A 13,728-nucleotide genomic window follows, 5' to 3' on the forward strand; every position below is an offset into this window, starting at 1 on the left:
GGGATATTCATCCAGAATATGGCAGATAGAACCTGAAGGGTCTTTGGGTATCAAGAGCATATCACTTAGCTTCTTACTTGAATAGACTTACGCTATTTAAGAATGATCGTAACCTCATTCTTGGCAGTAGAGTGAATTAGACAAATTAACAAATTAGAGTCCCCAAAAGTCCTCCATGGTTCAGAGTGAAGAGCTATGTGATTGTGCTTAGAGACCTGTGCTACTTCCTCACAACCCCAGGAGTCTGGTCAGTTTTTGGTAATTTACAACCATGGTCCCTCAGCCTGCCCTGAGTGCTGACAGCAGACTACTGCCTTCTGTACTCTGTGGGCTTCATGGACTCTAGGTGGGTATTTAGGTTAATGGGAAGTGATCTATCTGTGGAGTCAGGACAGGCAGCTATCTAGGTTAATGGGAAGCAATCTATCTGTGGAATCAGAAAGACTGGATTCTTTATTTAATTTCACAATTCAATAGCTTGTGAGCTTGGGCAGGTCACTTAACCTCTTAATCTCATCCTAGGTAATTGACGTTACCTACCTCATGCGGTTGCTGTAACATTTGAGTTACTGCATGGGACATGATTGAGTGCTATGTAGGTTTTATCTTAGTTTGAGTTCCCTTGAGAGCAAAGCCTGAGACAAAGACTTGGGTGAGATAGTTTTTCTGGGAGTGGTCCCCAAAAGCAGAAGTGAAGGAGCAGGGAGAGTAAGCAGTGCAGAAAGAAACACCAGTGTGAGTGTCCACTGTCAAGATTCCTGCTCTAAGCACTGCATAGGTGGGAGAGATGAAGGTGTTGCCATGAATGCCTCCCAGGATTTTCTGCTTAAAACATAGGAGGTTGGAGTATTTATTCATTGGCTCCCTCCCCCTCCCCATTCTTTGATATTTACCCCTAGGGTATTCTTGCCCTCACTCCCATTTCTTGGTTGCTCTTTCTTGCAGGCAGGGCAGGCACCCTAGCTTTAGAGAAGGCCCAAGGGCTGGCCATGCTTGAAGTGGGGGACCATCAAACTGTCTGAGCTCACAATAACTGTCACCTGCTGCAGTGGATGAAATCTGACGTTGGCTGAGGGAATATGATGCCAGGTGGCACATGATGAAGGGTCTGCTGCAAGTGCATACAAATATGATATTTTTCATACTCACTTTCATTTACAATATACACATTTAACTTTTTTTTTTTTGCTTTATTAATAGGTTCTGTATGCTAGGCCTGTACCCTGGTCTTACAAATACTTTAAAAAAAGGCCAGGTTCTTCATTATCCTCTTAATAAAGGCTCTTCATTATCCTCCTAGAATTAGATTTTCTGTTTCATAATTAGCAATAGTCTCCCATATCCTCCATTCCCTTTACCCAGCCTCACCCTAGTCCTCTTTCAGTCCTGAGACAGGACAACTCAGGGATGTAAACATGGAGAAACTGTGAGAACAAACCAGAGAGGAAGGATTTTTCAGACAGGCTGACTAGGGTTTGAGTCCCACAGCTGTATGACCTTGACAGGTCACAGAGCTTTGCTCTGCCTCTTGATTCGTAAAGCTGGGGTATAGTAGATCAGCTGCATGCTACAAAACTAAATGAGACCACGTATGCAAAGCAACTGGTACTTCTTTATATATGTTACTTTCATTCCCCTATCACTTCCCCAAAAAGCTGCATTTTCTTCTGGCCAGGAAGAATATATGTTAAAAGGAAAAGTAGTGACTTCGTTTATATCTATCTGCTGCCTGATATCTTTCAGCTCCAAATTTGTCAAATTCACTCTACTGCCAAGATCCTTCTGCTCCTCTTCCTTCTCCCCCTCTACCCTCCATAAATTTACTCTCCTTTAATTTATTCATCCATTTCTATGTATTCACTTATTAATTCAATTATATGTATTTACTACTATATGGACTACTTTCCTGAATCAGTTCAATCTGTCCTATTGCTAAAATACAGTTTGCAGCTCTCTTCAGCTCCCCCTCCATTTCTTCTCTCTCCCTCAACCCATCCACTCATTTGTTTATTTAATTTATTCAGCTTTATTTATTCGCTCACTAGTTTTTTTCCAATACATTGAGCACCCTCTTGGTGCAATGTGCCATGCTTAGTTGTTGGGAATTACAAAGGTAGAATATTCTACCTCAAAGGGCATAGAAGTGAATTTTTTTTTTAAAAAACTACAATACAAGGAATAGAGTGGTCATTTGCAAAATAAAATTTTTATTGAATTACTGAAGCAGTAAACTCTCAGCTGGGAGGGTCAGGGAAGGCTGAGGAGGGATGGCTGCAGATAGAAAGGTTATAAAAGTAATAGAGGGAGACAAATGTAAGCTGTATTTTGCATTCCTTGATTCCTATTTAAAGCAAAATATTAATTAATATGAATGTACTAGACCTTTAAATTCATAATTGGATATATATTTTTTTCTGCATGCTAGGGCAAAAAGGTCAATTCACAAGAATACAGACTTAAATCAGAAATGTATTAGCGGATGGTAGGCAGCAGGTCTTATGGCATATCCTTGTTAGAATCTCTTTAGCTCGATCACCTTCAGCTTCAAAATCTGTGACTTTAGTGATAAACAGTAAGATCACACGATCAGACTCAAAAGCACTATAATACCTAAAAATCATTGTAAGAAATCTAATTTGTATTAATCATGCCATTAGAAAAGTGGAGAAAGTTTCAGTATATGTTATAAAGTTTTTTTAAAAACAAGAGTAGAATCAGTATCCACAAAAGGATCTTCCTGCCTATCCCTGAGAAAATTGCCCGTATCTCTTGAAAAGTGGTTTCATGGAGAGAGATTATCACAAGAAAGCTTGAGCCTGTCCCCAGCTTACCACTGCTGAGCACTGCTGTAAATTTATGGCTTGAGGTAGAGGTTTGGCAATACATTGGGGACAATATTCTTTTTCATCTTCTGAGGAGCCATTTGTTTTTCTGGAGGTATATCTGCTCCAGATTCATTCCATTTCAAAATTGAGATGCTCCGTTCTCTCAGCCAAGATGAACGGGTTCATTTTACACTGTGATCACAATTTAGAGATGCTATTGAATGGGCTGCCAGTGGTTGCTTTGTAATGTTAGGGGCACTCTTTTTTCTAGTCTTAAGGCATGGGTTACAGCACATAACAGAAACCATGCAGGAAAGACAAAAAGAAGAAAGAGAGGGAGGGAAGGAAGGAAGGAAGAAAAAAGAAGGAAAGAAGGAAGGAAGGAAAAAAGGAAGGAAGGAAGGGAAAGAGGGAGACGGGTGGGCAAATAGCAACACCCAACAATCCTGTATCATCAATAGATAGTTGTGGCCTGAGGTATAAATTAACACTATTCTAAGAAAAGTCAGGCAAGCAGTGAACTTTGATTCATACGTCTCAGCAGCAAGAAGGTGCCGGGAGCTGGTTATCAAGTGTGACTCATAGGAGAGACACAATACCAGAAGTAGCCTTCTCTGGCTAGTAGGATCAATCATGTCTTACTTTTTTCTAGAATCTTTCCCTTTTCAGTGAGGCTGTTTTCATCTACCCAGTTTGTCAGAGCAAACCCTAGGAATCAACACTGATTTCTCTCTTTACTTCTCCTACTACCAATTCACCTCCCAAACCAATCTCCAAGTCCTGTTGACTCCACCTCTAAAATACATCCCAAATTTTACAACTTTCATTTCTACTGTCTCCTACTTTTAGCCTAAATCATTTTCATCTCTTTTCTTTAATAGCTTCCTAATAGATCTTGTTTCCATTATTTCACTTTTGGTCTAATATACCTACAGCAACCAGAGTGATTCTCAAAATTTAATTGAGATTATATAATCTCCTTACTTAAAACCTTCCAAGAGCTTCCAGTACGTGTTGAAGAGCTTTCAGGTTTGTACCATGTCATTAGGACTTCATGTGATCTGGACTCTGCATACATCACCACCTTTGAGTGATTGGCTCCTTCCTAAATGCACCTTCTCAGGGAAGCCTTCTCTGATCATCTCATTTAGTATCTTTCTACCCAACCAAGTGCTCAGGACAAGAGTAGAGAAGTCATCTCAAAGAGGCCTTCCTGGAACATTCTACAAAGTAGCCAATCCTCAATCCTCACTCCCTACCCCCAACTGCTTTTCATCGTATTACCCTGCCTTATTTTAGATAGGGTTGACAGAACTCAACCCTATCTAAAATTATCTCATGTTCCTTAATTTGTGTATTGTCTATCAGATTTTCTCACCCCGAAGTAGACTGTAAACCATGTAAGGCAGGACCCGTTCTGTCTTGTTTATCTTTTTATCCTCCACAATGAGGATCAGAATGAGCATCAGAATGTGACCACAATGCCTGGTTGCCTTCTGATGCTCAATTAGCATTTGTGAAAGATGTGAATAGATAGTCTTGCAAAACCTTGGCAGAGGTGAGTAACAGTACTCTATTGATACCCTGGGAGGCTGAAGTAGAGGATGAGGCACGGAGAAAGAGGTGAGTAGTCCATCGTTGAACTTGTTATATGTGGCAGTCTCAATGGTATGTTTGCTTATTAAATCCTGATAAATATTGGTGGCATTTTTAGTAGGTTTTAACTAGAAGCAGGGCCTCCTGGAGGGTGCTCAGGCTGAATAGCTGGGTCACTTGTCTTTCTCACACCTCCCTGGGAGACTTCTCTGTAGAAGACTTCAAGAAAGATCCCTGCACCTTCCACACCTGTTGTAGGAGGTATGGCAGCTATTCCTGAGCCTTAAGTACTCCAGTAAGAATGAAATTATCTATTTGAGGTGTTCCGCCAAACAGGCTCTAAAAATAATTATGATTTAAAATGTTTTTTTTCAGTGAATATGAATGCTTTAAAACTAAGTTTGTAAAAACAAAACAAAACAAACAAAACACCTCCTCAATCTCTGTTGGGTTAGACACCCAAAGAAAGCAAGCAGAAGCTGAAATTTTGTGGACAGAACATAAAACGCCTTTTTCCTACTTCTCTGTCCTCTTCTTCTTCCTTCAGTCCTGTTCTTTTTCCTTATCATCCCTGCTTTTACTTGCCTGATCTGTTTTGTCTGGGGAGGATGCCTAATACAATGTGTGATGCTATGGGCTTAGTGAAATGCTTGTCACAGCTCAGCTAGCCTAGCCAATGGGGCTGGTGGAAGCAAAGGTAAGTTTTCTTTTTTGACATATCTTTGGTTTTCTTCAAATCTAACACAGTCCATCATTTTGAGCACCTATTAACCATATCATTTAGATGTATAATTATATGCATCTTTCACTATGCCTTTCTAAAGAGGGTAATTTTCATATATTTTATGCATTGTAGAAATTTTGGTTCATGTGAAATATAGTTTGAAGGGAAATCAAGTTACTGTTTCATTTCCCTCTTTGAATAAATAGAAAGATGTTCAGGTAAAGCAAAGTGATTATGATACAGATCTCACCCCCTCCCTCCCCAACCTCCACCCAAGCAAAAGTTTCCAATGGTTCCCCATACACTTTTGGAAACAGAGCTTTGTGGCATATGGAAGGAATTTCTACCCCCTGCGTATGAGCAAACCCATCTGGTTTAGTTGGTTTGGCCAGGTCTTAGAAATACATTGACAAACACGTGTATGTCAGGGGTAACTTGTAGTCTTGCTGCTTATATTGCTCCTGGGGGGAATAAGAAATTCATGTAATATGAATAGTCTAGTTTTTAAGAAAACTGAAATAAATTAAAAATAATTAAAATCCAAAGTTCACCTTATGAAGGTGTGTGCCTTTAGTAATGCTCAAATATAGATTTTTAACATACACTCTGATTTTCTGTCTGCCAAAAGAGGGAAAAATCTGATAATATCTGAGTGTCATCTTCCTCCAAGCAATCAGCAATGCATTATCTCCTAATATTGCTGTTTGATTTCATTATTGGTTCTGGATTCTTAAAGAAATAAGGGTTCCATAGGGTTACTGTAGGATAGGTCAAGAAAAACAACCTAGTCAGTGTATTTCATCCATGATATCTTATTCCGTATTCCCCATTCAACAGAGAATTAGGCCATCTTCTTTGAAGCAAAGCCTTACCTCAAAGAGATGGTGCTAAGTGAGTTTTCAATGAGGATAGCTTGTGTGAGCATTTGGGTGGTATTACCCAAGGGATTCATTAAAGGCTCTCTGTTCTACAATAGTAAACAATTAAACACTCTATTTTTACAAAGTTCTGCATCCCAGAAATCTTTTGCATCTTTATTCCAGGCATAAGTGTCATTACCTGGGAAATTCAACTGAGGAGTGTTAGGTAATTTATTAACATTCTCTACTTAGATCCAGCAGTGATAGTTTAAGCAGCCTCAAGAGAATCAAAGGATTTTTTTGTGATCAATATTTATTACTTAAACTATAAAAGAGGGAAAAATACATGTAATACATACAACTAATATGTACCCAGTTGCAGATCATAACTTTCCTAGTTATTAAAAATGCAGGAAAGTTAATGGTTTTGAGACGTTTCTTAAGTTCTCACTAGTTTCATTTTAAATTTCAGTGTTTTCTTCTTTTTGTCTGAACCATCCTTTACTTACGTGAATCACTCTTTACATTCATTGCTTCACTGATGCTACTTCACTGGGTTTTTGCTTGAATAGGCCAGAAAAAGTCATCCCTAGACTACATCATCAAGAACAGTTTGTATATTTCAACCTTCAGCTTGTGTCTGCATCTTGCATTACTTATCAATTCACTTTTATGCCTGGGCTACTTATTAGGTTTGCTCCTCCTCTCTCTTTGCCTTGATTTCCCGCTGAGTGTAAACATCACTTTTCCTCTGTAGAATGAGTTGATCTTTTGACTTGATTAAGGATAAATGCCATTGACTCTCCACTTCTGGAGGCCAAGGGTTTTACAAAATCCCACTGGGACTTATTTATTTATTGTTTGAAAATGAATATCAAATACTATTCCATATTTTAATGAGATGGGTGTGAATCTTTTTTTTCTACCTTAAGAATAATAAGAATTGTTACTGTTGGAGGTATCAAATGTAACTAAATAGTAGGGCATGAGAAGCTTCAGTTTTGTGGGGTTTTTTTGAGATGGAGTCTCGCTCTGTCATCCAGGCTGGAGGGCAGTGGCGCAATCTCAGCTCACTACAACCTCTGCCTCCCTGGTTCACTCCATTCGCCTGCCTCAGTCTCCCGAGTAGCTGGGACTACAGGCGCCTGCCACCATGCCTGGCTAATTTTTTTGTATTTTTGGTAGAGACGGGGTTTCACTGTGTTAGCCAGGATGGTCTCGATCTCCTGACCTCGTGATCCGCCCGCCTCAGCCTCCCAAAGTTCTGGGATTACAGGCGTGAGCCACCATGCCTGGCCTGGTTTTTTTTTTTTTTTTTTTTTTACATTTTTATTCATTGGCCATCACATTCCAAAGTTTTACAGTCAAATGGACAGTTGAATATTTGTGTTTGAATCTGACCACTGTGAATATCTCAAGGATACCGTACGAGCTGATGGACCTCCAAACATTAGCATCACTGGACTGAGAGAAAGCTCGTTTTATATCTCTATAGGTACTGTCATACCAATGAAGCAATGTTCCCAGACTACTATGTTTGTGTTAGTCATTTTCCGCTTATCTTGTCCCCAATCATAAAAATTAAGCGAAGTACAAAAATTGCCTAAAGAACAGATGCCACCTTATAAAAGATGTTTTAAATAGCCTGTACTTGTAGCAGTTCTGCCTTCATAGCTAATATTCTCCGTGTCTGTCTTCACTTTTTTCTTTCTTATTGAAGCATTTGCATGTAGAATAAAGAGGATAAAAACATAAAAAAACAAAGACAGATTTGTTTTTTCTGAGAACATCTGTTCTTGTTATAAAGAATCCACATGATGCGGTCCATTTTCTTTCAATGCCCTCACTGTTGGCTGTTGTGATGGCAACTGTTACATCAATCTTAGACCTGAACTTAATAAGATAATGAAGAGTAGTATCTAATCAGTTGAAAATATAGGGAAATTCTGTTGTAATACATACATTTTATGTAATATTGAGACAAACATACAAAGCAAGATAAGCTGAGATGTAATCTAAAATGGTTTATTGTAGAATTACTTTATTCCTAAGATTAATTGCTCTCATGGCATCACTACCTAATTTTGAGTGCATTTGGTCCTTTAGGTTTCCTTACTAAATGTTCAAGATTCTTGTAAATTTGGGTTGCCCTTGAGCTTTGGGTGCATTCTGAAAATTATTAAATATAAGTCATTTGCTGTGTACATTGTAATTAAAAGAAACTTTTTCACTTTGAAACTCTGTTTATTTTTCAAGAGGAGAATTCCTCCAAACTTGAACTACTACCATAGCTCTTATAACCAGCAGAAAATAGGAATACTAATTACTCAAAATTAAAAGGTGTAGTTTGAAATTACCTAGAGATTTATATTCCCCTGTATAAAATGTCTTCAGTCTCGGAGAGGAGGGAGGAGTGTAGCTAGTGACAGTTACATAATAAAGCTTTCAAAATTACTTAGATAAAATATATTGACCCTAATTGATGGTTACCATAGAAACAGACTTACATAGACATTGATTATTCAAGCACTCATTAAAGCTCCTACTATGCACTTGGCCCTGTGCTCAGTATATGTTGGAGCCAAGTATATGGTTTTCCAAACTATTTCACATATATCCATAGGGATATATTAGCCACTTATATGTTGTATCATTTTATTTCCTTGTCATTTTCAGGAATGGGGCTTTCCACATATAGATTGCCTAATCCAAAAATATTTAGTCAGCATCTTTCTTCATGAGCTCAGCTATCCTCCTACAAAGAGCAAACTTGGTCTGTCTTCTGCTTCTATGTAATCTTCTTTGTCTTTTAAATTTGCATTTCAGATCAATAACGATATACATCCTAAAAGAATGTGACATTTTCTTCCTTTATTAACTGGATCATTTTAATGCCTCTGTGTCTCTCTTGTCATCTTTTTCCCCTAAGTACAGTTCCTGTTACCCCTGATTCTTTATAGGGTTCACTTGAACCTTAGCTTGAGCATCTGGAGCATGGATCTCTTGAGACAACTTGGTTCATTCCTCTATTTAGTGGCACTTTATATTAGTCATGCTTTAGTCCTGAAAAGTTTCAGTTTTGGAACTTAACATCATTTCAGTTTTTAGGTATTTGGATCCTTTTGGAGGATGATGAACAATGGGAAAATTCTGGGGGCCCTCACATTCCCTTCAGGAGCATTATTTACGATGGGGTTTAAAACTTGACAGTATTACTATTGTAATGCTTACTATTGTGATTTCTATGGTCGTGAATCCTAGTAGGACCCTGTGTTAATGGAAATGTCAAGTTAAGGCATATGTGTTGCAAAGTTCTTTTCTCATCCTATTGGTGAATACTCTCTAAAAGCCAGACTGGTGTATCATGCCAAATGGCCAAATTATTCTAAAGAAAAAATACTATGGTAAATTTTGTATATCTTAAAGGAATTCGTCTGGATTCTAAAACTTTGAGAGATTAATGACTGCTAACTACAGCTTCCTGTAAATGATTGCTTACTGCCATTGGCATTTGAAAACCTTATATCTAAGATAAAAGAAGGCACTATTTTTTTCATTACTGTACCATTATCCTTTATGTTTGAATTGAGACTTTTGCATTTGGGGACTCCTACAGAGAATCCACTGGATCAGTAAAATTCGAATGGACTTTGGGTGGAATATAATTCCCTGAATGCTGCTGGGTCATGTGCACCAGTGTGGTTTTGACAACCCTGATGCATGAGCACTACTTTCAGAATTGATTCTAACTTTGGCACTTACTACCATCCTTAGGCAAAGGACCAGAGACCTTGTATGCAGGGCAGAAGCTCAATGACAACGAGTGGCACACCGTTCGGGTGGTGCGGAGAGGAAAAAGCCTTAAGTTAACCGTGGATGATGATGTGGCTGAGGGTGAGTATGACTACGGTGAAATTCGTCTGTCTTTTCTCTCATAGTCCTCTCAGTCACTGAGTGAGCAAACAGTGTTTTGCAAAACCTATTATTTTGCATAGTAGAAGTCACAAATCATGTTTTCTGTTGACAAACTCAGGCAAGGCTAAGAAGGTCTTCCTCTGTATTTTACAATACCTTTTCATCAATGTGTGTTATGGAAATTACCTACTAACTATAACTACATATTTATGGGTCTCTCTCCTTAGGCGTAGAGTATGTGTCTGTAGAACAGATGTAGGGTTCTACAGATCCTTTTATTATTCATTCATTCAAAAATCACATGTCAATCATCCTCCCATATGCCAGTTCCTTCCATCAGTGAGTGAATCACTCTCTAGTAGAAGAGATGGGCAAACCAGAAATTCAGAACATTGCAGGTAAAAGTAAGTACTAAAACAGTGCATGATACTTAGAAGGTGCTGAATAAGGTTTGGTTTAATTAATTACTTATTTAATCGTTATTAATTATCTATTCTGCACTACACACCATTTTACAAGGCACTGATAATACAGTGGTGAACAAAGAAGCAAATCTTTGGCCTGGTGGAATTTACATTTAGAATGTGGAAAGAAACATTCAGAGCTCCACACAATCAATAAGTATTTCCTAAGAGTCTGTTCTATGTCAGCAGCATGCTAGAATTGCAGAAGATAAAATGGAAACAGATGAGATCACCTGTTTCCTCAAATAATGAACCAATTAAGCAGATCAGATAGGACTCTGGTATTTGAAAACAGGACCAAAATATATAATGAGATTCTAATTTTGATGGGTGAGATTACAATTTGTCAATCAGAAGAGAGAATTACCCATTTGGGCTGGAGAAATCAGGAGTGGTTTATAAACGTAGATCTTCAGACTGAATTTGATGGTGGATGTAATTTATGAAGGCTGAGGTACAAGAGAGAGGGTATCATCAAGTGCCATTTTACATGCTATATCTTTTTTTTTCTTTCTTTCTTTTTTTCTTTTTCTTTTTTTTTTTTTAAGACAGTCTTGCTCTGTCGCCCAGGCTGGAGTGCAGTGGCATGATCTCGGCTCAGTGCAAGCTCTGCCTCCCGGGTTCACGCCATTCTCCTGCCTCAGCCTCCCGAGTAGCTGGGACTACAGGTGCCTGCCACCACGCCTGGCTAATTTTTTGTATTTTTAGTAGAGATGGGGTTTCACCGTGTTAGCCAGGATGGTCTCAATCTCCTGACCTCCTGATCCACCCGCCTTGGCCTCCCAAAGTGCTGGGATTACAGGCGTGAGCCATTGCGCCAGGCCTTACATGCTATATCTTATAAGTCTTCCCTCTCTGATATTCTAGAGCAGGACACATCTATGAAGCAGAATTCTTATCCATATGGGAAAGAAGATTTGGGGCAGCATGGGGTATTACATGAAACACTGTTGCCCTCAGACCTGGGCCCTGATGTTAACTTGCAGGACGTTAGGAAAGTTAACATTCCTGGGCCTTGTCAAATGCAGTCAGTGGCCTAAGCCATCTCCATGGTTTCTTCTGTGAATAAGACAGTCAGTAGCCCTGGGGGTCTAATATAATCATTGGCACTAAAATATTTTATGCTTTTGGGATAGATATACTAAACCTCTTTTTCCTAATTTCCTCATTTTTAAAATTGATATTCTATTATTTCTATGGCCTTTCCAGCATGAATATTCTGTAATTTGGGGTCTTATAATTTAACTGTATATTCATGAGCCTGAGTTTCTATACTTCTGGAATCAGGAAATATAGTAAGATATGTATGTGCATGTACAGGTGTGTGTGTGTAGAGAAGGATAGCCTGTGGATTAAGGAAGAGCATCTAGGCACATATCCAGTACCCAGTAGGCATTAGAAACTGTTAGCTGTGTTAAGCATATCGGCTTCTTTAATCTTCTATCATTCACTATAGCCTTTAAAGGTAAGTGTTCTTAATGCCATTTAAAGGAAGCATAAAACTTTGAGAGCGTTGTATAATTAAGCTCCAAATCCATGTCAGTGTGATTCCACAAAATCATTCTGCTTGCTGTACTTCAAAATCCATCATAAGAAAATAATTTATCTTACAATATGGGAAAAATATAATGGAATGGGTTGGAGTGAGGTAGGGAATGCATTAGTTTATTAAAGTCTCCTAAGAAACTTACAGGAGGCAGGCCACAACACTTGACCTCTCGCTCACAAAAACAAAGACAAACAGAACCACCACAACAATTACCCAAAACACTTCGATTACACATAGACATAACTTAGAAGCGGGAGGTGAAGTTCCTGGTCTCCATGCCTGGAGCATAAATTTGCATTCTGAAATGAACATTTTAAAAGAGATGTACAGATGGTTACACTATTTAGCGCCCACAGCCAACCTGAATTAATTATTCAAGAACTGTATGAACTGTTGGTGCATCTGGATCCTGCAAAGGATAAGTCACACATCTCTTGCTCACTCCTCTGGGCTTGTCTCTGAAGGGTGATGGGATTCATAGCCGCTTCTGAAAAGCAGCCACTAGATGGCGACCTCACCCTGATCTCTCCTGACAGTGAGTTCGTTTCATTTTCCCTGGAAAATAAATGCTCCAAAAGTATAGTCATAAAGAACTACAGAGCTGAGGGTACTATAATGTGTCTCTCTCAGTCATTATTCTTTTATGAAAACTTTGGAATAAAGCTATTTGTAAATTGCACTTTCTTTTACCACTAATAATTAAAAAGCAGGGCCAAGTCACGAAATGCCATTATCCAGTAATTTGATTTTTTGAAATTAATGAAACTCTTTCATTTTCAGACGTGTCCCCCCAACCCCCCGAACTTCACTGCTGATGGAAGAAAGCAGCCAGAAGGATAAAGAAATTTGAGAGAGGAAAAGTGCTGTTTTGCTTATGAGTTACAATCTTGGGTTGCTTTTTATAGTGATAATGGGTTGGGAAATTTTAATTTTAGTTCACAGAAGTCATAAAATCAGGCAATGAAACTAAAAATACCCACAGTCCTCAAGTTATTAAGTAGTATCTCATTGGCTTATTTAGTAATCCCTTTAATGTTCTTTAAGGCCCCCCTAGTGTGTCCAATTTCAGCTAGTTTATAGAAATGATGTAAAGAATAGGTCTGACTCACAAGAAATCAAAAGCAAGGATAGAAATATTCCTCAACCTTGTGTTTATCATTTATTGTAATGTGATTGTGTTCTTGGAAAAGCATTAAGTTCGGGTGACAGTTAATAATAATTGATTGATCTATGTTTCTATTATTAAGAATACATTACTATACCAAGCATAACTTCAGTTATACTCCTCAGAATTGGGGCCTAATGCTGCATGAACTGCCTCCTCTGCCTAGAACTTCTTGCTAGTACAAAAACTTGCCCTTGCTAGTAGAAAAATTTGACTACACTGGTTCTTGTTGACTTTTCCTGTCCTTACCTACATAGCATGTATAGCACCAAGCTGTAAAAAGTCATTTTGCAAAATTTTCCATTTAAAATGTATTTCTCATAGTAATTTTTAAAAACTTGATAAAATAGGATTGAGGAGTGTTCGGTCAAACAAAATGAAATGGAGTTCTTTATTGCCAGGCTTATTAGGAGACTTTAATAAGCTAATGTACATTGTAAATCATTGATAAGTATGAAGTATTTGCTAATTTATTTTTTTTTTGGTTCCAGAAACTTTTTTACTGAAGCATTTTATACCACATACTTGCACACTTTTAAAAAATGCTGACATTATGGAGAAAAGGATGTGGGACCAGTAGAGCTAGGGAATTGTGGGCAAAATATGAAGATTCTCGACTGGTACTCTGTA

At 38.3% G+C, this 13,728-nt stretch overlaps 1 protein-coding gene across 36 annotated transcripts in view; it reads left to right on the top strand.

Moving 5' to 3' along the window:
* The window catches only part of NRXN3 (neurexin 3), a 1,705,132-nt gene that overhangs the window by 778,209 nt on the left and 913,195 nt on the right, over window positions 1-13,728 (top strand). For all 36 annotated transcript variants that reach the window (XR_010130801.1, XR_010130802.1, XR_010130803.1 and 33 more), the window contains one exon: window positions 9,780-9,899. Coding sequence is in view for 33 of the 36 variants with exons in the window: in XM_055361100.2 (XP_055217075.1) it covers window positions 9,780-9,899 (120 nt within the window). In the remaining 3 variants the exon portion in view is untranslated. The remainder of the gene's footprint in view (window positions 1-9,779; window positions 9,900-13,728) is intronic.

The sequence above is a fragment of the Gorilla gorilla genome, chromosome 15, assembly GCF_029281585.2.
Source record: "Gorilla gorilla gorilla isolate KB3781 chromosome 15, NHGRI_mGorGor1-v2.1_pri, whole genome shotgun sequence".
Classification (NCBI taxonomy): Eukaryota; Metazoa; Chordata; class Mammalia; order Primates; family Hominidae; genus Gorilla; species Gorilla gorilla.